The sequence below is a fragment of the Amblyomma americanum genome, chromosome 2 (genome assembly GCF_052857255.1).
Source record: "Amblyomma americanum isolate KBUSLIRL-KWMA chromosome 2, ASM5285725v1, whole genome shotgun sequence".
NCBI lineage: Eukaryota > Metazoa > Arthropoda > Arachnida > Ixodida > Ixodidae > Amblyomma > Amblyomma americanum.
Window position 1 is genome coordinate 83,445,075 of NC_135498.1, and position 24,200 is coordinate 83,469,274.

General features: G+C 45.6%; 1 protein-coding gene across 1 annotated transcript in view; it reads right to left on the reverse strand.

The window, feature by feature from the left end:
• The window catches only part of LOC144121534 (arylsulfatase B-like), a 66,704-nt gene extending 50,644 nt beyond the window's left edge, over positions 1 to 16,060 (reverse strand). The window contains exon 1 of the mRNA XM_077654795.1: positions 15,923 to 16,060. Coding sequence (XP_077510921.1) covers positions 15,923 to 15,965 — 43 coding nt within the window. The 5' untranslated portion in view covers positions 15,966 to 16,060. The remainder of the gene's footprint in view (positions 1 to 15,922) is intronic.
• Positions 16,061 to 24,200: the final 8,140 nt, after the last annotated feature.

Below are 24,200 nucleotides of genomic sequence, written 5' to 3' on the forward strand. Positions count from 1 at the left end.
GTAAAATGAGTGTGCTCGAGGTTTTGTATGTAACTGTGTAATTGAGCAGTTTTGTGAGGGTTCGAGTGCGGCTCAAATAGATTTTAAAAGAAGTTTTCTCTAGGACGCCGGGGTACAAAACCAAGCCTTTACTAAACGAGGCATCAGGTGGGACTCCGAAGAATTACTGTATTTGGTGATTTCCTCCCATCAGCAACACCTTGGCAACCACCCTCCTGTTCCGCGTTCTTACGCGGTCGCCATGCCCCCCCTCCTTTCATGGTAACCACATTACGGGTTGTTTCCATGGCAGTTTCCCTCCGGTTCGGCATCCCTACTCTCTCGTCATAGCATCTTTCTTTCGCGGTTCCCGTGGCAAACAGGCTCCGGTCCCGCGATACCAACGCTCTTCCTATGCCCCCCTAATATCACGATAGCCACCCTCCGGATAATTCCTGTGATAACAACCCTCCGGTTAAGCACTACTTCACTCTCGCTATACTTCCCTCCTTCCTAGTTAACCAACCCCAGAGCGGTTCCCGTGGGAACCATGCTGCGGTTACGCACAGCTAAATCTACCATGACGCGAACCGTAGGGAACTAGCTTTTAACCGCTGTCGCTGTAAAACAAATACAGCAAGCCAAGTTACCTTTTCTGTGTATTTTCACTTAGGTGTCACCTGCCTCGCCCCGTCGGGCGGTACAGCACGTGGGTTACAGATTTAATTACACATTAATAAATGGTTTCAATTCATGGCAAAAAAAGAATTATTTAATACAATAATTACGAGGCTGAATGGCAAACTATTACTGTCTCAAATAGCTCTAACAGAAAAAGAATAAGGGAAGATGTCACACTTACAAGAAAATTTCCTGACCTTCAACCAGTGGTGCATTTACTTTGGTACAATATAGTGTGGTGCCGGAATATACTTTTCGTAGTTTATGCCTGTTTTACAATCATAAATACCTTGCACAAACAAATATTACCAGGGTTCACTGCTTTTTGAGGTTTCTATAGAAGGGGCGCAAAGTAAAGAATTGCGCGAATACTAATATTTTTGTGCGTTCCAGTTGCGCTACTTAGCGATAAAGATATAGACAGTAAGTTCTTGTTTGCTTAAAATGTTTTCTTCTGGAGAGAACCTCTCAATCAAGTTCCGTGCAATTATGCATCACTATGTCGCTGCATCTGTTCTTTGTGGACGAAAAGAACCTCAGTATTCTGGACGAATTCCGAACTCCAGTCCTAGTTGTCCCTGCGTTGTAATTTAAGAAAGTCGAAATCGTCCATTTAGCCTCACGATCGGCACAGAAAGTCGAGAGATCAATATAATACCAAATAAATTTTCTGTTTTCCCGTCCTCTTTAGACATGTGATCGACACATACTGAATTCAATCCTCTAATGCCACTTGAAGAAGATGAATGGACATTCAAGGCTAACGCGAATACGGTGAGCATGAAACTGCTTGTTGTCGCCTCCAGAACTAGTAATCATCAGTGAAAACCAAAGTAAAAGAAAAAAAGCAGGGTAAGCTCCGGCTTGAAGCTCTGACGCTATAGGTTTAATGGTTTTGATGCTCATATATGCAGAACTTGTAAATCTGAACTATACATTCTTACATCCCTGGGAGTACTGAAACCACTCCTCGGACAGTTGGGCAGTTAACCGATGCGCCACTGTGCCAGTGGTGCTTATGCGATCCAGATCGCTCTTCCCGAGGAACCTCTCGCTACCAATCATTATTTTACTGCCACCTGCCATAGTGGTCTGTTTACTCCCAATCTCGCACGCAGGTTGTGATGATGCCACCAGGCCACGTGATCTCCTAGGTTGCTTCTGTGCGTATTTTTCGCTCAAGGTCAACGAGGCCGACGCCGGATTTTCCGCGACACAAGCTCCTTGACGCTGTCGCGTTAAACAACTAAATCATTTTAGAGATAAATACAACATCCTGGGGTGCAGTTCCTTAGAATATTTATAACGCAAAGCGCGCAGTGCAAGCAACTAGACGTGGCAGGTAGACCCAGATATTTCCAAAGCCCTGAAATTGCAGCGCGTTTAAAGATGGTCCGTCTCACATCCTGTCGCCCTGTGTGAAAGACCGTCGATTTGCTGCACAGGAAGTCGTCCATCTGTTGCTGTACCAACGCTGTTATTCAGCCGACAAATTTGGTTCATCAGCTGAAGTGACTCATTGACCCTATCGGTCGCTAGTGGTTTTCTGCTTTCTTTCACGGCGGACAAAAAGAATGGAGAATGAACATTGAATAGTAGTCGAGCACCAATGTTGGTGATGTGCTGCAGCCTGGTGTGTAATATTGCCTCTAGCTAGGCGGTCCTCACTGCAGGACAAACGCTTTTATCAATAATGTTTATATGCCAAGGGTGAGAGAGGAAGCGCGCTCCGGCAATGGCAGCTGCAGCCCAGTAATTCTCCTAGTTTCACTTCCACTCATGACGTTGTGCGGCTCCGCTACTTTTTTAATGCGATATAATTAAAGGTTCGATCTGGAAAAACAACATATATCATTGGTAGCAAAATTTACCCTGAGGCTGGATGGGAATGGCGTCCCCAGACCGGATGTGTCTTCACTTCGGGCAAAGGCCTCAAGAGCTTCTAACTACTATCGCGTTGCCAACACATAAGGTATTTTGATGTCTACGAATTTTTGCTTTGCATTACAGTCTGGTACACTGACGGACCATTAATTATCTGTTTCTAATACTCAGGTTCTACGACCAGTACTAACTCTATTAACGTTTGTGACGACTGTACGCAGGGGGACAGCCAAGGATTTTACAATGAGGGGATCGCTTTCATCCCTAGCGCAGTCCAAGAGTCGCTGCTATCCACCAATTGGCCTTGTGTTCCGCCGTATTTCAGCAAACCACCTAATCTTATCTTCCTTGCATTTTGCAGCAACAACTGTAGAGCGTCCGTTTTTGCGTTTAGCTTCGTAGTATTATGTGTTTGTCGGTCGCAGAAGTGGGCGTAACCAGTGGGTGTGTTGCATTGGGAACCGCTCAGAAGGTGGTCTTCTTTCAAGGAGGAACGTATGACGTGAGTGGAGAAATGTGCAAGTGGTGGGCGGTTATCATAGGAACCGTCCGGAGGGTGATTTCCTTGGCAGGAGGAGGGTATCAGAAGAGTGGAGGAATTACCAACCGGAGGATGGTTAACCTAGAAGGACAAGGGTATGATGAGTGATTAAGAAAGCGTAAGCGGTCGGCGTTTGCGACTGGAAACACCCGGACTGTAGTTACCCTAGAGGGAGGCTTTATTGCTAGAGCGTAGGTAGGCGTAACCAGAGGATGGTTACAACGGTGGCCGTCCCCAAAAGGGGTTACCGTGGGATGAGGAGGAAGTGCCGAAAGCGGAGAAATCCCCAACTGGAGGGTGATTACCGCGGAAGGAGGAGTGTAAGGCAAGAGCGTGAGAACGCGAAACCGGTGCGTGGTTGCCGTGGACACCAAACCGGAGGGTAGTTATCTTAGAAGGAGGTGGAGGGTGGCCATGGAGGGTATGGCGAGAGGAGGAGGTTATGGGGACAGTGTAGGAATGTGCACGACGGTAACCATCGGGAACGTTGTTGCCGTGGCAGGAAGATTAAGGTTGTGGAGAGAGCGCAGGAATGTAGCACGGTCCATCTGCGGTAGCAGCCGCTAAACGCGCCGCACGAGGAGATGGTCATCAGTGGCGCTGCCCTTCAAGAGCGGTGGACTGGAGAAGGCCAAAATGAAAAATGACTCTGTTTGGAAAACTAAAACGACCTCGCAGAGCTATACAAATGTCAGGTCACTGTCATATTTTCTACCACTACATACACGCCAGGTCACCGACGTCACGTATGAAGTTGCTACTCATACGCCTGCATGCTCATCATGCTGACCACCCACAGATATTGTTCACGACATGCGCCTCAAGCAATGCCACGTCACTTCTCCATCACCGGCCGAGCGCCGAGACGGCGCTCGTGCCGCCGGGAGTCATGTTACGACGAAGTGGCCTCTGGCGTGAAAGGACGAACGAAGAAGAGGAGGTTAATGCAGCTCCCTGTTCGTGTTGGTGCTCCCTGCTATGAACTCTCTATTCTAACCACCAACACTTGTAAATGAATGTAAATACTATATCCCCGTAACAATATAATAAAGCATAAATGCCTTAACTGCTTTCGTTCAATCTCTTTTTAACCAATGGTAACCGGCCTGTCAAATTTTTGCGGCCTTTCTTCATCTACAGGTTTCGTTACTTGTAACATGCTGCGCCACTGCAACGGACAAGCGGTCGTTCGTTCTTCGCACCGTACGCCCGGCCGAAGTCCATCATCTGTTCTTTATTTCCGCTTATGGCCATAGATGGGCTTTTTCCGTTCAAAGTTTTTTCCGCTTTCCGCCACATAACGCACCTTTACAATATTTTTTGTGTACCGCGCTGGGCTGTCCTCAAAGCCCCTTCATGATAGGTGCTTAGTGATGGTACGCAACTATTATGAACGCTTATACGCAGCGGCCTATATATATCATATTCGATTCGCATTACGATTACCCGCCGTGTTGGCTCAGTGGCTTTGGCGTTAGACCCCTGTTCTTAAGGTCGCGGGTTCGATCCCGGCTTCGGTTAGGGTATTTTAATGGAGGCAGAATACAGGATTGGTCCGTGTAGTGTGCGCAGTCGTCGCATTTTACAGAATCCCAAGTGGCCAAAACTATTCCGGAGACTTTCGCTATGGCATCATCATACACAAAGCGTCGCTTCGGAACGTTAGACCTGACACTTTACGATTTAGCTTTATGATTGCACTGTAACGGGCAGATGTCAATGACGAATAGTATGCATGTATGCCAGGAGTCGAAGAAAGACGAAGGCGACGACAAAGCTCTCTCTCGGTCCTCTCAGCGCTTCTCGCAGCTTTCTCGACTGCCGTTATCTTTCTACCTGTTAATACTTGTAAATATATTGTTCCCGGCTACAATATTGTAAGCTAGGTATTGTCGAAAAGACGGGGAACTTCCACGATCAGGGGCTAAAGACTCACAATTAGTCTCATCCTTTTAGATGATCTTGTTTAATCAAAAGTTGCGTAAATCGATTTCCATGGATCAAAATGCATTCTTAGGACTCTAAGGACGGAAACCATGTTTTCGTTTTGACTGTGAAATGCTCACACTGCAATGACACTTGTCACGACACAAGGATACGGTGAAAGATATTTTTCAACTAAATTCGAAAAACACCCCTCTTATACAACATCACCTTAAGGAACGCCTAAATTTCGATACCCGCGTTTCTTGTGCGGTGTTTTCTTTTTTGAAAGTAAAGCCTCAGATTGGGGATCGTGAATGGGGTTAAATTCGCGGATACGTTTTGCATGAAAGTTTTTTCGGGGTGCTTTCAACGCGTTTGGATTTAACCAAGTCACTGGTCGACTGCAAAAGACAAGCGAAAGAGGTACCGAACATGGCATAATTGCAGTCGTTGGGGGTAGGGGGAGGGGCGGGGGGGGGCTCAAAACTACAGCAGGAGAACAAGTGAGACGCGCAACCTTTGTGCCCTCGTTGGCTAAAGCAAATGAGAGTCGTTTTGCAACTTTAGCAATGGCAAGGATTGATTCCATCGATGACTGATTGATAGAAGTGCTAATCAGTCTGTTTATGCCCCGGAAGGGTTTGTGGCGTTCAGTCTTGGGTGCGTTAACATCGGTTGTGCTCATTTCTTCTAGATGACGAAATCATGCAGTTCGGCGATGTTGCGCAGACAGTCTTGCCGAACTAAAAAAATGACAATAGCAATTATGATCACCAAATTTAGAAAACGTATCCGGAAATTACTCTCTACTAGTAAAATAACTTTACCAAGCTTACGTTATGGTCAGGACACTTAGATCCGAAAATCGAGCGAGAGTAAATTTCAGTATTTTTAAATCTCTGTCCCTTTCACCCATTAGCTTTTTAATCATGGTACGGTCCAGTTGCCAATCAGGAACACTGCACGGGCCTGCTTTTTCAGTACCGCCTGACCGTCCGCGCTGACTTCTGGTCTGCGCCTCATGCGTGCAGCATCTGAGAGAAATTTTGCACCGTTTGGCGCTGTCTTACGACCACACGTCAAAAGGGACGATAAAGAAGTTCGCACGAAGCGGAAGGCATGAACGGTGTGCTATCGCCACCATTAAACCACCACCACCCACCACCTCCACCCCCGTCCAGTAGTGCCACCCACCACCTAAAGTTGCCCAGATTCACCATGCAGAAATATGCCGTTGCGGGTGAATCCTTGACTTAGAGTAAAAGCATTCACTGCAGTAAAAGTATAAAAGCAATGATGGAGGTAACCATGTCATTTGACCCAAGCTACACTTTAAAGCAATACCATGATCTCTGCTCGCGGGGACAGCTTCTATGCATTAGCGGCGGCGATGAAACGCTAAAAGCAAGAGTGATGGCCCGGAGGGACTGTATTTAAGTGACGACACGGGTGTCACTACCTTTAGTGCTGGCACAACGACATTTTTTGGCGTCTTGTCTGAGCCGCTTCACCTGCTTCATGTAATGGGTGAGCTCTTCCGTCCTTCGCGAGTACCAAGTATACTAAATTCTCGCAGGAGTGCTTTACGGTGCACAGCTAAGTACTGCGGGATTTTTCTCGTTTAGGGAAAGACATAATTAAGGCAAAAAATGCAATATACCCTAAGCCTTTCCACAGACTGCTTGTGCCCGTGTCTGCAGGTCTAGCCATTCGATACTTGCAGAATACTTTGTCTCTGAAAATTGCTTGGTAAGCACTTCGGTTCCTGCGGATGCCAGCTGCAAATTTTGTTTTCGGTTTAACATTAGTAGGAATGCATATTTTCCCAGAGCTGTCAGCCGATAACATTGTCTTACCGCTTCTGTTATCAAAGGCGGGCATGACCAATGGCAAACTACAGAGTAAAGAGAATGAAGAGCTTACAAAACACGAATAATCGCAATTTTGTTTCACAATAGCCCATTCGGTATTGACACTGCGCTCTTTAACTAAAAATGGAGGCCAAAGTGAAACTGTAGGCTAAGTAGGCTAAAGGAATCTTCCTGCGCAGCTGGCTTCGCTACCTGCGAGGCAGTCGGCCGCGACCGTCGAAAGAGACGATGACCTAGATGGAACGCCAATAGTAAATTAGGACGTGTGCGCTGCTCCTTTGCTTTCATTGAAAGAAGGACATATTCATATATCCCTGAAGATTTGTGCACCAAGAGCTCTTCTTCAGGCGTGGAGCACTGCGCTCATTTTATGAAAAAATTCGGGAGACACTGCAGCTCCCCCTAAAGGATTGACGCGACGGCGTTAATCGTATGTGTTGCGTTCTTTCTTAATTATTGCTTCTTCCTAATTACACAGACTCATTAGCGTACATTAGTAGGCATACCAGGCCACGCGACATACCGCAAGATACATAATGTCTCCCTTTAGCTAAGTCGAAACGACTTGCCCAATGACCATGTGATCAATGACCATGGTTCCATGTGCTCTTTTTGACCTCATGAAACTGTTTAGCCTGTGAAAGAGCCGTATGCATGACAGATCATCGCGCAGATCCGCAACATTAATCTATGTCTCTGTTCAGGGATCAGTGTGCTTTTGAGCAGGGGGTATATGCTGCGCAGGATCGACCTCTTGCCTGGCTGCCGTTACTCGATGCAGTAGCGTGTCTCCCGGAGTGTTATGGGTTGACAGAGTGATAGCAGGACGCTGGTGTGACTGTGTATGACGGGTTCGCGGGACGTGGCCTGGTTAAGCAGGGCTAGAAGTCTGTCAGTGCTATGGTACTTCTATGAAATAAAGAAGAAAAAATACCCCAACGGCCTAGGGTTTGCGTGTCTGATTTGCGACCCAAGGGTCGTGCCTTCGATTCACAACTGATTACCCCAATTTTTTTTTAAACTGAAGTACTTACTTTACATCTTTATATGGTATGATGACATTTCAGTTAAGCTACAAGCTCACTCTCACGATTAAACTCTAGCTTTAGCTTTCATTCCTAAACTCAAAGTGCGACGTAGCAACTGTATGGACCAGCGCGCACGGCTTTTCCTCCGAACGCCCACTCGAACGCTGCTGCGTTAATAATGAGGTATGTCAGTCAACAACTTTTCTATACAAGGCATGAGCCAAGTTGTGTGACTTCACTGGCACTTGCCTCCGTCCGCCGGGTGCGAGTTCCACAGCCGGAGCAGCACACGTAAACAACGAACGAGCCTGGCCGTGGGGCGAGATGCAATGTGCGTGGGTGCTCGTGATTTCCGTTTTTTGCGACTTCAACCGCAAGCTCTTCAACACTGTGCTTCTTATGATCAACGGATGCGTGTCCCGTGCATCTGTGGATGTCACCTATAGGACATTTACGGCAGACAACACCTCACAGAATGCGAATGAACATATTGTCATTAGGACTCGCTAGCCTCGCTTCACGTCGAGGGAAGGCCGCCGTGTGGGTGAGCGCTTGGTTACTGAAGAGAAAATGAGTGAGAAATGTGCTATGATGCGGTAGCCGCGTCGCCGATGGCAACTGAATAGTTCCCGCTACCAGGCAAGTAATTGTGGCACGCTAAAAAAATAAGAAAGTAGAAAAAGGAGCTTGACGGCGTCATGACGGCGTCATATGCTCGTGCACCAAGGGTCGCTTCTCCTGCATTACTCAAGAGTAATTCGTGAACGCATTTCCTCATTGGAAAATTGCCGTGAATGTGGGGGAATAGGCGTTCATTCACCGTGCGTGGAATAATGTGGCATCCTGGTTACTTCACTAGCAGCCTTGGTTACGGTGACGTGCGTTGTGTTCGTCCTTAGGCAGTCACGGATATTCTAGAGATGTATGGTGTGGCTGGTCGTCACCAGTGTATGCACCTGATCCATGTATGCCAGACACGCGTGAAGATCATCGCTGCTGTCATTCAGATTTTTGCTTGCCTGTTTTCTATAATTTATTTAGTGTTTACTCAGTAATCCAACTGCGACAGGAATTTTGTTTTCAGCTTTGGCAGCTAGTGCTGTCTCGTATTTTGTGCGTGTATACTGGTGCTCAGCTGACTCTTTTGACATGCATTCTATTATTCTGTACTCACTTGCGTGCTGAAGCTGATATGTAACATTAAATGGCTTTCATTATGAATTAAATACGGTGGTGAAAAACGCCTAAAATTGAGGTGTCGATTCTAATGAGCAGCTTTTGAGCAGCTGCAGAAATCGTAATATTTGATCCCAATGTTTTCTGACCTAGGCGTGGCAGTGGAGCTATTTGTGTTATTATAACTATTACTGTCCTGGTGCAGGTTACTGCCCAGTAAGAGGACGTGTAGGGAAGTAGCCAAACTTTCCGGAGAGTGGTTTTATGATTCCCCCCGCAGAACTTGTGCCTTCGTGAAATATGAAAGATAAAATAGAATCTTGATTTTTTTTTTAGCTGAAGTCACTTGTTGGCTTAGGTTCCTTGCAAACGTTTCCATCTCCTCTACTGATTCGACCCCAAGTTCTCGAGAACCCAATTGCTTGTATTGTGCTTGATGAATGCGGCTTTCACTCTTTAGCAATGCTTCATCATTTGTAAAGTTAGGGAATGCTCCGGGTGGTGTTCCCTGTGACAGTTAAATATGATGCGACTTTAAGGGGAGGTTTAGAGTAAGTCTTACTGAGGCTTAAATTGTGTAGCGGCAGTGTACAGTAATTACTGCACAGCGCGCGGAATGTTGGTTTGGTGCAGTGCAGATGTTTTTAAACAGCATAGAATGGGGCATATATGGTGAGCTCTCATTAACATACAAGTAATTTTTGCTGAGGTAAGCTAAATCGGGGGATAATAACAATAAATTCAGACAACAAAATTTGTTTCCCAGTAAGGATTTTATGCACGTCTTTTGATTATAAAGCGGCACTTTTCTTCTATGACAACCATATAGATGCACGGAATTTTGCAAGTTCAGTCACACATTTATGCAATTTCGACCTTTAAAAATGGAAAAGAGCACGGACAGAGACAAAGTACTGAATGGAAGCCAGATGCGCTAGTGGCAGTCTTTCCAAGGCGTGTCCGTGAGTGTGTTCATAATTACTTCTTTTTCGATGTCATTCAGCACTCAACAAACAGCACATAGGTACAGTTCCATTCTTTCTACTTGGACGGTTAATGAAGAAATGTCGTGAGCACATTAGGAGGTGCTTGGCGATCAGGAACCTTGTTGTGGTGCAGGTCCTCAAGAAGGGAGGCAATATGTACTATGACTGCCTCAGATTTGTAGAACTGCGGGGTACATTCAGCTGTGTGCTTCCCAAAAGTGTTTCAAAAGGCCTGCAAGCTCACTCATGCTTGACCCGTAGTCAGGAACCTCCACCACCGGCATTCTTATGCATTTGAATGCGACAGTAAAAGTGCAATGCGACATTACGGTTATAGTGTGCTGAATGGACACTATTCTCATTAAGGCTCAGAAATATTATCCATTTCCTTGCATGCACCGACTTCCAAAATTTCGACACTCATATCTGCTGTATTGCTGCAAGAAGGTTTTCAAATGGGCTTACATTTTCCTCCTTGGTTTTTTGATTCAATCTATGGATGGAGGTCACCATAGCTTTGCTGAAGTTTACGAGTTTACGTTTTGCCCGTTTTCTTCTGGACGTTGTCGTGAAGTTATCGGTTTCGATAAATATGACGGGCATTCTGGATAAATGGTTGGTATCGCGTCACCTCTGAGGCCGCCATTTGACCAACTGACTTCTATCATTCTGCCCGTACTTTCGTCTTCATAGCGCATTGTCTTTTCAAAGCAGCGGTCTTTGATACGTTGCCCAAATGGCTGGTGAAGAATGCGCAAGTGATATCAGCACTTCACTTCAAGCTCTGAAAAATCAGTTCACTTAGCATTTCCAACAGAAACACTACCAGACCAGCTAAAGAAACAAGAAAAAAAAGCCATAGTTACATTATGCACCCAATTTGAATTGTCATACATTGCCCTGGCGTAACGTTTTAATTTTTCTCTGAAATATTCTAGTTTGATTTCGCATGACTTATTCATTGCTGCCAGCATCTGTCATATTATCTGCCATCCAGCCTGCATGGATAAAACAATTTCAGAAGAATGAAGTAAGCATGATTCGAACACTGTCCAGATAAATGACGGTTGCAAAATGTTTTATATGAAGCACACCAAACACTGGGGATCGCAGAGAATATCCTGTGGACTATTGTGGATTCGCTTCTGCCTGGGGCTGCTCCTTTTTTTTTATGAAACGCTTTCTTATTTCTCGATTGATTCTTATGGTGGTCTGTTTTAATCGCATCTGCAATCTGCTCTTCCGGTTTCTTGACCTGTCCAGCAGGATCGCAGCCTCCTTGTATGCCTTATCAATGTATTAAACGTTGTTAAGGGGGGCAGGGGCTCCTAATAACGCCTCAAATACAGAGAATCTGTTGCAAAACAGAGATGACGGCGATAAAGGCTTAATGAGGCTACTGCATGGGTTCAGATCTTTTAAACTGGTGGTAACAAAAGCTGATTTTTTGCAATATCACGAGTGAAGTCATTATTGTAACTGACATTTCACTTTTATTCTTAGTATACCGAGCATTCAGTCAAATTTTCCTTAGTGACTGATAATATCTTGGCTGCTGTATTAGTATGATGAGTGTGAGCCCACATTTCATTGAGTGGTTTCTGGCATTCACATATATCTAGCGTGCTGCTATGTGCCTCCATGCTCTAGACGATAAAAGTAAAGTAAATTACAAAACTATACTTATTTTGTTATCCGCTTCTTGCGTGGCATGTGCATTTGTGACTGGTTACTGGTGTCGCATTGCACCTGCACTGGTGCATTCTTCAGGCATACAAACCTGATTCAGCAAGACTCTTCATTTGCCACCATGATCACACAGACATAACCCTCTGTTGAAGCCATCACCTGCTAGCTGAGCTCACGCTTGCTCGAGCCATCGCGAGCCGCTGATGCCGAGCACCGTCTCCGCCGCAAAGCGCTGGTTCGCCGCCGCAGCGCCGGAGACCGACGACTAGTATATGTGACGTCAAACCAAGAGAGGGAAGCGCTCAGGCTTTGTATCAAGTAGGTGTTGGGTCAGTTCCGCAGTTCATGGGAGCCCAGCAATGAAACGACGCAGTCTCTTGAAATTAGTTGGCAACGCTGTGCATGAATATACTCACTTAACGCAATGACATGCTTGCAGAAATGAAGCAAATGACGAAAGGGAAAATGACAGAACTTGTATCAATATTTCAAGAGAAACTACTAGCTCTACTTTCCTGCTTTTATGCCTTGAATTGTGCAGCCACTCAATTCGTTCGAAAGAATTATTCCCCTCTCTTACTGACACGTGGAGAGCTTTTGACCGCGCTCTTCATCCACTTTGCTCGAAACCTAGTTTTCATACATGGGCGGCTCAATTGGCAATCGATTTAATAGGTGACGGCGTAGCTGAGCGCTCGCCCTCCGCTCTGCCTTGGCGTTGGAATTTCCTGTTTCTTGCCGACCATTGTAACGTGTAAGCGTATTATTACTTTTCTATCCCCAACTTTGCCGCAAGTATGAGTACATCAGGTGTGCGACACGCCTGTACTTCGCAATGCCGCTGGAGTCGCTTCATCGGTGTGAAAGCAAAGCTTCTACCAATACTACCATAGCGTCAAAACACTGCGGCGTAGTTGCAGCGTGCGTAGACGGGCCTTGCCAAAGTTAAAGCTCAGATGCAGTACTGCTTCAGGAAAATGGCACTTTTTATCGCTCCCACAACGCTCGCGGTCTTTGAGGTCATTGATTAACGACGAACAGCATTGGAATTATCTAAGGCCCAGGAATGCCTCGGAGTCGTGGTCACCCTCTTATCTTCAAAGGATGTGAGCGACTTTCGGAATTAAAGCCTTTCAGTTAACATTACTAGATGACTATCAGTTTTAGAAGTCGGCCAGAAAACAAATCTCAGGGGCGGCAGCAGGTACTAATAACGCTGGAGGCAGGTGTCTCTAGCAGTCGAGCGCGTAGACTGTTATTCGTGGCAGTGCTTATGTAGGTATGCGTTCAAGCTGGCGCGTGTTCAAGAGGGGCCTTGGTGGCAAGCGCACATGTGTGTTATACAGGGCTGAAATGCTTCTTGGGAAGGCACGATGGAAGTTACAACTCTGGTTCACGCTTTTTAAAGCGATAGCAATGTATTCAGAGGAAATACATGTGCTATAAATTTGCTGTTTTTTTGCCCATTTCCGCTGCACTATCAGTGAGTTCGCGGGAACGCTTTCTTTTTCCGGCACTTGCATTCGTTTACCACTACGCATTGCTCTCTCTCTCTCTTACCGACACAGAAACGGCGGCCGGGGCGCGCAAAACATGTGGTGTGTAAATAGACACTGCAAGCATCGAGCTGGGCCAGCTGCGATAGCTCAGATGCTTTGGTAGCTAGTACAGCGTCCATTGCCAGAAATCTTTCAGGTCCGCTTGTGCACCGGAGGTGAGACCCTTAAGAATGGTCGTAGCGCGAACGGAGAAGATAGACAGAAAACACCTGATAATGATACATTGTTGATTGATCAGAAAAGTTGATAAAGTGTTGTGTCGCACACACTGAAGCTTTGTACTATTCTGAAGAAGATGAAAGGTATGACTAGGGTGATATTACCCGTTATTGTTAAGGATTGCAAGCAATTCCGCGTTCCTTTCAGGAATACCATTACATAAACTCCGCCGCTTGCTTTCATAGTAGCCAACATATTTTTTCTATTTGCTAAGGGAAGAGTTGATTGCTCTTTTATTCGAACGATTATTTTTGTCTTTTAAAGCAGTTATTCCATGCAAAACATCCTAGGCAGCAAAAGTAACCACCGCTGACTTTTTTTTTTGAAAAAAAAGAAAATAAAATGGGCTTGTTGGTGATTATGTGAATGGAGTTTCAGCGAAGTATGTTTCTCGAAAAAAAAACAACTTTTTGCTTAAGCGAGCACGATTTAAAGTTTTATGAAGAAGCAAAGATTGGTTGCAGTTAACAATAATTATACGAAATGTGAAAAAAGGGTACAACGATAAATTATAATTTAGAATATTTTACTTACTTTGTTCCTTCACCTGATTTCATTACTGAAGTCATGCAAAAATTTTCCGCGTCTTCTTGGTTCAGTAAAAAAAAAACGACATGTGTCGTTTTAAGAAATTCTTACATTAACGTTTTTAATATTTCAGCCGCATAAATTGTTTTCTACTTTTGCATGCTGCTGTAGCTCATGCTAAAAAAATGATGTAGTTAAACAGAGTAGATTTTAAGGAAGTTTTGATTTCTTTTCAGCGTGCACCACTCTTCGCATCCATGCGGTCATCACGGAGTCTCTTTCGGCCTTGATGTCATAAGTTTGAACAGTTTCAATCAAGTGGCGGGAAAAAATTTAAATCGAATTTTGTCAGCAAAACATGCGTCTCTGGATGCCATAAAACCATCCAAATACCGACAACAGGCAGAACGCCCATTTTAACTAAGCACTGAAATTTAGCCGGAGTTGTCTGTGTCCCGTCAAGAGTAAAAGAGCGTGTACTAACTTTAAATGGGCTTCTAGTTTTTTCATAAAAAAGTTTTATTACTGTAAAATCATGTTTTTTCTTTCGGCGCGGTTCGTGTGGCTTTGCGGTCGTGCTTTGCGTTGTTTACCTTCAAGCAAAAAGGACTGAGCTTGCCAGTCGCAGAGAATTCAACATTTGTCTCAATTGTCAATGGTATCTGTTTAAGTTTCTGGACTATAAAAATGGCAAGTAGGACAAGAAATAAAGACGTTGGCCTCCTAATGCACTCTTGCCTAAAGCCCAACAGCCTAGCGAAGGATACCAAGCCTTCCTTCCGGCGAAAGATGTTGAGCAAGTGCTATATTTTAAACAAAACAAAAATGTGCGCAAAGTTCTCCTTGTCTCTGCGCATCGTAGTACGACGCACGAGGGAAATATGCTTATAGGTGTTCGGCAGCGCCGGCTTGGCGCCGGTAGTAATGTGTGCACAAAAAAAAACAACACAAAAGCAGTTACAAGAATTGTAGAGATTTCTTAAAAGCTAATATTTTTGTACTTCGCAGCTTCTTGGCTTTCGCAATGCAGAAAAGATGGTGCATGCAGCAGTCATCATGGTAGCCAATAGACCCACATGACTAGAGAGGATTTCCTCGCAGAAAGAAGGTCTCGTACTTATAGCAACAAATAACGCTATTAAAAAAAATAGGCGTAAGTATAACGCCTACCACCACGTTTAGCTAGAATGTGGAAAAAGAGTGCATAGGAGAGGCAATGCGACTCTCGCTTCGCGGCGGCAGTGAATTCAGCGGCTTTGGCTTTCGGCTGCTGAGCCCCAAGTTCGCGAGATCGAATCCCAACCTCGGCTGCCGTATTTCGATGCAGGTGAACTGTAAAAAAAAAAAAAACTTCCATGTCCTACACGATGTCTGTGCGCGGTAGACAAGCCGAAGCGGTCGAAATTATCCCGGAGCTCTACATTAGGCCGGGTATGACAGCCTACGTGTGTCCCTGCAACGTTAAAGCCAAGAACGAAACTAAACTAAACCGAACCAAAATTAGTGCAACGTTTCATGAGGGTGGTGGAAAGAAATCCTAAAAGCGACGCGCCTAAGCACTCCGCTGTTCGCATTTCTTCTCTTCGAACTTTTTGCTTTCTGGAAGCAAAATGACGCTAGAGGCGTTTACAATAGAATCATGGGCGACTCTGGCGAATTTTTCTTACCACCCATGAACAAACGCAATTAAAACAAGTGCGAACAGCGGAGTGCGTAGGAGCCGCCCTGTTTGCACTTCTGTCTGTGATGACGGAATAGTGGTGTAGCAAAGACGCTACAATGACCGTCAGTTTCGAATGTTGCGAAGTAAATTCTGGACTGAAATGTCAGTCATAAAGCGTCTTATATCACTTACCCGTAACACCAATCATCTGGAGAGTAACGACTTTCCTCCTCATGGTGTGTGGATCCTCGGAGCTATGAAGTGCCAGGAGTGGCTCTAGCCGTCCGGCAGGTGAGTCCTGTAGGGTAAACGCACAAGGCTAAACATGTGTTTCGCTTCCTCCGACCTTGCCGACAACGAATACGTCACTGCAAACTGCACGCGCGAGAGGATCACGTACAGTTCTGAGCCTTCGCACGCTGGCAGGACGTTTTCTGCTCACAATTCGCAGCACACCTGCTAAAGATAATATACAAAGCAAAAATGACTGGTACGTTTACGTTCACGCTATGTACAGGCTTAGTTTAATAAACCCAATTCACTGAAGCCCACTTTCCGAATACATGACTGTTAATGGTAGCAAGAGTATTGAGCGTAATGTCATGAAACACTCTCGGCGTTCCGCTGTATTCCTCGTCATTTCCGTTGGTTCACTTGCTGAAATCCCAGAGTCAGGCACGGGCTGGGACACTTTTTCTTCCAGTTCCTTTTGCAGCGATAGCTACATTACGGTAGCATTTCGAGCCTTCAGCGTGGCGGCGCCGCCACCCTGGGGCTGCACCCCACGCTGTCACGTGGTTGGTCACGTGGTGCGCAGCAGCTGCCGGCGGTGCGGCGCCGTGGCTGATCACGTGGTTCGTCACGTAGTTGGTCACCTGAGCAGCCACGTGGTGCGGAGCAGCTGCTACTGCCGGCGGCACGGCGCTGCCAGAGCTGTGCGCATGCGCCGTGTTAAGTGAGACGAAGATGAAGAAGGAACGCCCAGCGTAACGGAGCGGCGAAGGACTTACTTTGCAATTCAACTGAACAAGTTTCACTCGCCACAGCTGTAGCTATCGCCTCACTCTAGGTTTAACCAGAGCTAAACCATCGTCAATTTTTTCTAGTTCCACCATGGTATTAATCAATGCTATAGAGAACTTTGCGCACAAGTTTTCAGCAAGCGCTTTGATTGCTTTAAAACAACTATGCTGAACAACAAATAAATTTTCTATGATCGTAAAGAAGTGACTTCTGACGCTGCTGCCACAACACGCTAGTTTTCTGGGGGATGCGGCTGCAGCATGACGCATATTAACGTGCACGTTTGCGTTCTTAGCTCGTAGCACCAGAGCCGCCTCGTGTTCATGCCGGTGGGGCACGAACAAGTCTTGGAGAGACCAGCATGGTGGATCTGCCTGTTTAAAGTGCAGGAGAATTTTTCGACATCACAGACGCTTTCCAATCTCGTGACTCCTCTCCTGAAAACGCAGCTTCCCCTCTATAAAATTTCAAGACAAATGACTGCCAAACCTTTGGGCAGAGATAGCCGGCGTTTTTAACTTCGAGCTCTAGACACTGTCTATTGAAGTAAAGTTTCTGAAGAATTAAACTTTGAGATATGGTATGAGTTACTTCGAGTAAAGTGCGGCTACTTTTTCCACCAAATTATACTATAGCCTGATCGTGCCTAATGAGTGTAGCTTATTCATTCAAAGATCGCAGCATGGCTTCAGTTTAGTGAATGAGGAAGGGAGAAAATTAGGTAGAATGAGAAATGAACATTGCTTTACGCCCGGTTCAAGGTAAGGCTTCACCGGCTTTCCTGCAAACATCCATCATGGAATAAACGGAAAAAATGTTGCGCCGTTAGCACAGAAGAAACTATAATCTCCGACGCTTCGCATAATTGTTCATTATGCCCTTTCTTGCAACTGAGTGGACGCTGCCTCCAGCTTGCATTCATAATAGATAACCATGCAGCTGACGGAGCATGGTTATTGCAGCAGAATGAAGAAAACGCCAGGAAAACGCCAATGAGATAAGTATCGAGAGGGCAAATAAATCGAATGAGCGCTGCTGAGGCTGATGCGGAACAAAATGATCCTGAGCTGCTTCGTCTCTTTTGAGCATCTTTCGGCTGCCACCTAGCCTTCTTTATTCAGTGCGACAGACACTGAACACATATTCTCAGTATTTCGCCAAATATTTGTGGCACAGTGCATCTATTTTTGCGAAAGTCGAACGGTCGATAAACTCACCACTGCTGTCTTCAATGCTGCGAACCGGAATGAGTGATAGGAGGGAGCGGAAAAAAAGAGGGAACTTCGAAAAACGACTCTTTCTTTTTATGCATTTTTTGCAGAGGCATGCAAGTTTCGCTAAAAAGAGCTCATGGTACAGTGGCTCTTAAAAAATGTATTCGCTAATTATTACAGCCGACGTCATGAATTCGATGAACGGTTGCGTAAAATAATTGCTGAAGATCACACGACTTGTTTTTATAGTTTAGTTGGAAAAAAAATCGTGGGTTAGTCTTAACAGCATAGTTAATTCTGAAAGCATAAGCGAGGTTTGAAGAAATGGCACAGGAAGTATTAGCGAGCTGGCCTAGAAAAATCCATAGCCGCCAATTACCATTAACAGCGATCATAGAGAAGGAAAGATGGTTGCCTCGGAGAACCCTTTTGTGCATTGCAAAGCGAATTTACATTCCCTAAATTTTTTTGTGTACCTGTTCACATATTTGGGATCCTTAAATCTCGCAACGACGTTAGATTATTTACTTGGGTAGAAAGTAGGCTAGGTGCACGGGGCAGGAACCCTGCCCTGCGTTTTGACATCGGGTAATGTGGAGATTGAGGTTGTTGCAAGCTACAGATGGGATTAAGCCTTGCGGATTTTGCCGGCAGTTATGGGTTAATGTTGGCTTATGATCGTCCATGTGCATCTTCGCAGTGGCTCAAATTGTCTAACTCTATAGCAAACTTTTTGTCACTGCGAATCCTTCCAATAACCGCCGAAAGCTCTAGGGATATGCACTATTCTTTTTGCCTGTGGTCATCAGTGACACTAATGTGAGGAATATTAGGCCGTCGTAGCCGCAAGAAAGTTTGTGACCCGCTAACTATGCTGATTGGCCAAGCAGAGGTGGTCAGTAACCCAATGCGAATAGTTTATTTCAGATTGTCGCATCAGGCAGTAATAATAAACCTCCAGTAGCCGTCCTTGTAGAGTGCCTTTAATGTGTAATGTATGCGAGACTTCGAAGCATGAATGCTTCTAGCTAGTACTTGTTGTAAGCAACAAAGGCGCTCCACTGGTATATTTATTGCTGGCAGGGCCTCAACGAACTTGGAACATTGGCGAAATTCGCCACACATACGTTTCTGCAGAAGTATGCTGATCGCCATGCTAGATTTCTTGTCCTTAGCGCTGCCGGCTATCGACAACGTTATACAGTCGGGTCTCACAACTAGACTGGATTGACTCCTGAAGCAACTGTATCCAGTACAACTGTGTGAATCGCCCCTTTTATGCAGAGTAAGCAGCTGCCCGATTGGCGTTTCTCGCCCCATGCAGTGTTGCTTTCCTTCCTTAGCTCACAATTACTGTGAATGTAGACAAACGTACTCCCATCGACACTACAGCCCAGGAATTACAGTCTGTGCGAACATTCCTGTTTCGCGTATTTTTGTTATGTTTCGAGCATTTCCGAAAAAGTTTCTTTTGCAGCGATAGCTACATTACGGTAGCATTTCGAGCCTTCAGCGTGGCGGGGTCCTGGCGGTGGCGGCCACCCTGTGGCTGCGCTGCCATCCTGTGGCTGCGCTGCTGCCACCCCGTGGCTGCGCCGCCACGCTGTCACGTGGTTGGTCATGTGGTGCGGAGGAGCTGCCGACAGCGCGGCGCCGTGGCTGATCACATGGTTCGCCACGTGGTTGGCCATGTGACGAGCCACGTGGGGCGGAGCAGCTGCTGCTGCCGGCAGCGCGGCGCTGCCACATCTGTGCGCATGCGCCGTGTCAACTGCGACGAAGATGAAGAAGGAACGCCCAGCGAAACGGAGCGGCGAAAGACTGACTTTGCAACTCAACTGTACAAGTTTCACTCGGCCAGCTGTAGCTATCGCCTCACTCCAGGTTTAACCACAGCTAACCCATCGTCAATTTTTTTCACTTTTTTCCGGATTTCAAATTTTCAGCAAATTTAGGTCTGTTCTCGGAAGGCCTACTGTGACTTTGTGTAAAGCGACGCTGGGTTTTCCAGAATTAGAATGGATTAAAATAGCACGACATGAAATCCTACCACCGGGGATCTCTCAGTTGACGTATGTTTTAGTGCTTTAGTTGCGTGCGCAGCAAGAGAAAAGAAAAACGATAGCCCAGCTGTGCGCTTGCAGCTGTTTAATTCCTAAATGCAGTAAAAAAAAATTCCCCTTGAAAATATTTATATGGGGTAGTTCCTGTTGCTGAAGCTTTATTATATTCGGACCAAAGTTTGGGGGTTATCAACCCAATTAATCATTTCCGCGTCTAATTAGTAACCTTCTCATCACGAAATTTCAGCCTTTTATTATGACTTTCTGCTGCTTGAGAAAAACGAATTAAGTCGAGAGCCTTCACTTTGAGGACGTCGCACGGCAAACAATAATTACATAATCGCTGACCAACCGAAACTACCCATAAAAGATTTTTCATTTGTCCGTGACTAGTATCGACGAGTCAGCATTCGGCCTGAATATATCAAATGCGCAATACCACTAGGACAAATTTTTACAGCCATCGCTTTTAAGCGCCCGTCTCTAGCTTTCTCTGGTGTCGGCGCAACCGGTAGGTGCGTTACGCATTTTAACGCACCCCGGAATTTAACGCACCCACCTTATATCACAGCCAACCTGGGTCGCATAACTTTACGGGTGGCTCTGCTTCGAACAGCCGCCTGCAAAAACTAAATGCCTACACTGCTATCGCTGAATCTCGTTACTAGCCGTAACCATCCTCAGAGTTTTGCAGGTATTTTCTGCCTCTAGCGTCAGCATATCAGCATGCTCCACACCGACCAGTATAAGCGGTATCGGTTTCAGAATCTTCGATTCGACGACAAATATCTACCACCATACCAAAGTGAAGGCTTAATGGGCAGAACAATAGAAAGGGTTCAGAGCAAAGATTCTACGTGCGCTGTGACGGACCTTGGACAGCCACGCACCGGATGGAGTAGCAGCGGAAACAGTTATAAATACCATACGCTTGGGCAAGTGGGCAAGTGTGATGTTCTTGCATGTCAGCAAGCTTCCGTCCTTACCGAGGTGCATCCAGATAACAGCGAAACCATAACACCGAATGACACTTACCAGCCTGCTGAGTGATGCATCAGACGCCATAGAGCTATTCGGACCGGCACGCAGCAGCAGGCGTGGGACTAAAGTTGTTGTAGCAGCTAATCTCGTGTACCTGAGATAAGTACTGATTCCTTTTTGAATAAGACTCACAAGAAACGGAGATACAAGATACCGGAGACGAATTCGTCTATTGCAGCCTTTAGAGCAATGGGGCCTGAAACCGGCTTAGTTGACAGTGCATGCCTATTATTATCGCAGGGACTCACCTACCAGAAATAGCACATGGAACAGAGAACGTAAATTATTACGCTGGTAAATTTGAGCTCAACTCTTTTCCAAACACACCCGTAGAGCCTCGATCACTCGTGATCGATGGATATGAGCGTATATATCAGACATATATCGTATGTGCAGCGTGCCTAAGATGTTTTGTCGCCTGCTGAGCAGAGAGTACAGTTCAGCCGCAAAGAAATGCAGGTCTTGTCTTTAGAGGAGATTAACGCCGTATTGAACGTCGCTCTTAACGGTTGACCGGAATTTTTATAGGCCAAACACTTTGTCTTTGTAAGCTACAGCGTTTGTTTTTGCAGCATGTGTTTGTGGTATAATCACAGCTAATTTTTTATTCTGCTTTTTCTCTGCATGTTTTTATTCCAGGTAAGGGCCTATATAGATTTATTTTTACCAAATGTTTTGAAATCTTCATTACAGTTTTTTTTAGGACGAGATAAATTTAGCAGTAAATATTGATACCCTGGATAATGCTTCACATGTTTTCAAAAGTAAGTTCTTTAGAATTCACTTTATACGTGCCAAATCATAATGAATTCAAAGGTTTCTGAAAGAGCCAAGGTTCAATATACATAGCAATAGACAAGTCTTCAATGGTTTCGAAGGAGTTAATACCAGAAAAGGAGTGCATAAACTGTAACTGCATTTTGAGGAAAGATAGCAGAAAAACGTGAACTTGTGGAAGGTAATCCACATTTATTGGAGGTCCCGGTAGCCGCGGCTGGTGAGCCGGCCGAGCGGGCTGTCGACGTTTCTGGTCAGGTAGGTTGCCGAAAGCGTTCTGTTCTTTCCTGCGCGAGCGAGGTCGGGCTACCAACTTCATCTTCGTCATCAGCGCCGCTGCAACCTCGCAGCTCGCTGGAAATGTTTTTAGATGTCACTTGAACGGCACAAACGGGTCTACAACTGCCGCCTACCACTGGGAAAATACGACACTAATGCACTACTGCGCAGAGCTTAAGGGAATGCTTCGTTCCCGAGTGTTCTTATAGCCCCATTTTTGAAGTGGCTGCTGCTCACAACTGGGTGGCCTTGCCATCGCCTGTTGCGCCCGCCGCATTAAATAAGCATGTATACCAAGGACTATCATCATTAGGGGATCTTTACACTGGACACCATCCTCAGTTGGTTGACAAGTTTCACAACCTTATTAAAACTACCTACGTATACCCTTCTATGGGCATTCTGTTCTCTCAAAGACAGCACCAGAAGAGTATCAACGCCTATCCTTCGTATCCATGATTATAATAGTTAGGTTGAGATTACCTAATAACTGGATAATTTTCTTCTAATTCACTGTGCCCATTGCCTTTTCCTTTTATTAAAACTATACTGACGCTTTACTCCCCGCCGCATTGCCAGAGTGGCTTTAGCGTTTGGCTGCAAATCCTAAGGTTACGGGGTCGAATACCGGCCGTGTCGACGACAGTTTGATGGAGGCGAAATGCCAAAACACCCGTGTGCTTTGCAATGTCAGCGCCCATTCGAAAGCCCCAAGTGGTCTAAATTAGTTTGGAGTTTTCCATTGCACCATCGCTCATAATGGATGTGTTCCTTCAGGGCTTTAAATCCCACCTACCAATGCACACTTCTTTTTCACTAAACTTGTAAACGCCTCTTGTTTCCACTTTCTTTAACAAAGAGTTACTGTTTCTAAATGCTAAAGCACTTCGGATATGCGGGGTTGTACTCGAGGCTTGTAGACCTTGCATTGAGCAATAATTTTTCATCGGTTTCTTGTTTTCATGCTGCAGTAGCAAATACCTGTGGAGTCATATTTTAGATGGCTGCGTTTGATTTCCAGATGGCCATTAGTGACAATAAAAATAAAATGCTTCTATAGATTTGCACAAAACATAATTTCTTTTTTACCTGTGCTGTAGGGCTACAACACGGACAGATCTGCCATTATCTTTTGAGGGTCATTGTTTTCAGTCTCATATTTCTTTTCAGTACTGCGTACTCTCATTTTATTTCTTTTCATATTAGCTTTGATTGGATTGAACTTCAGGTTAAGCAGAGCTACCAGTTATGGCAAAAAGAGGAAAATGCATGTATGTGCGAGTAAGAGCAGTAGATGCATGCTTTAGCATTGGTGTACTGATCTAGTTGAGTAAATAAAAGTTTCTGAGCTCAGGAAATAAGCACACATTACCCTTGAAATTGACGGAAGTGATATAAGATCTCCTCCACATTATCCTCAGACAGCGTTGCCATGAGAAATCTAGCGGGAGGAGAACACTTTCGTAAATCCAGAAACGCATGTTTTCCGAGAATTGATATGTGCTCAAGACATTTCTCACAATAACAGATGCGTGTGAGCTGCTTTTTGACTTCGGCATGAAATTCAGCACGACCCTGTACAAAGACACAAAACTAAAAAAAAATTGGCGGCGGTTTAGCTCTGGTTAAAGAAGGGTAGACGCGATTGCTACAGATGGCCGAGTGGAACTTGCTCAGTTGAATTGCAAAGTCAGTCTTTAGCCGCTCCGTTTCGCTAGTCTTCTTCCTCTCCTACTTCTTCTCTTCTTCATCTTCGTCCTATTAAGGCATGACACATACCCGGTTTGCTCGGCGTTCCTTCTTCATCTTTGTCCCACTTGACACGGCGCATGCGCTCAGCTGAGGCAGCTCGGTTTCGCCGGCGCGCTGCGCCGCCGTCATCCGCAGTTGATCCGCACCACGTGGCCGGTAAGGTGACCAACCAGGTGACGAACTACGTGAACAGCCACGGCGCCGCGCCGCTGGCAGCTGCTCCGCACCACGTGACCAACCACGTGACAGCGTGGCGGTGCAGCCACGAGGTTGCGGCGCAGCCATCGCCACGGCGCCGCCACGGTGACGGCTCGAAATGCT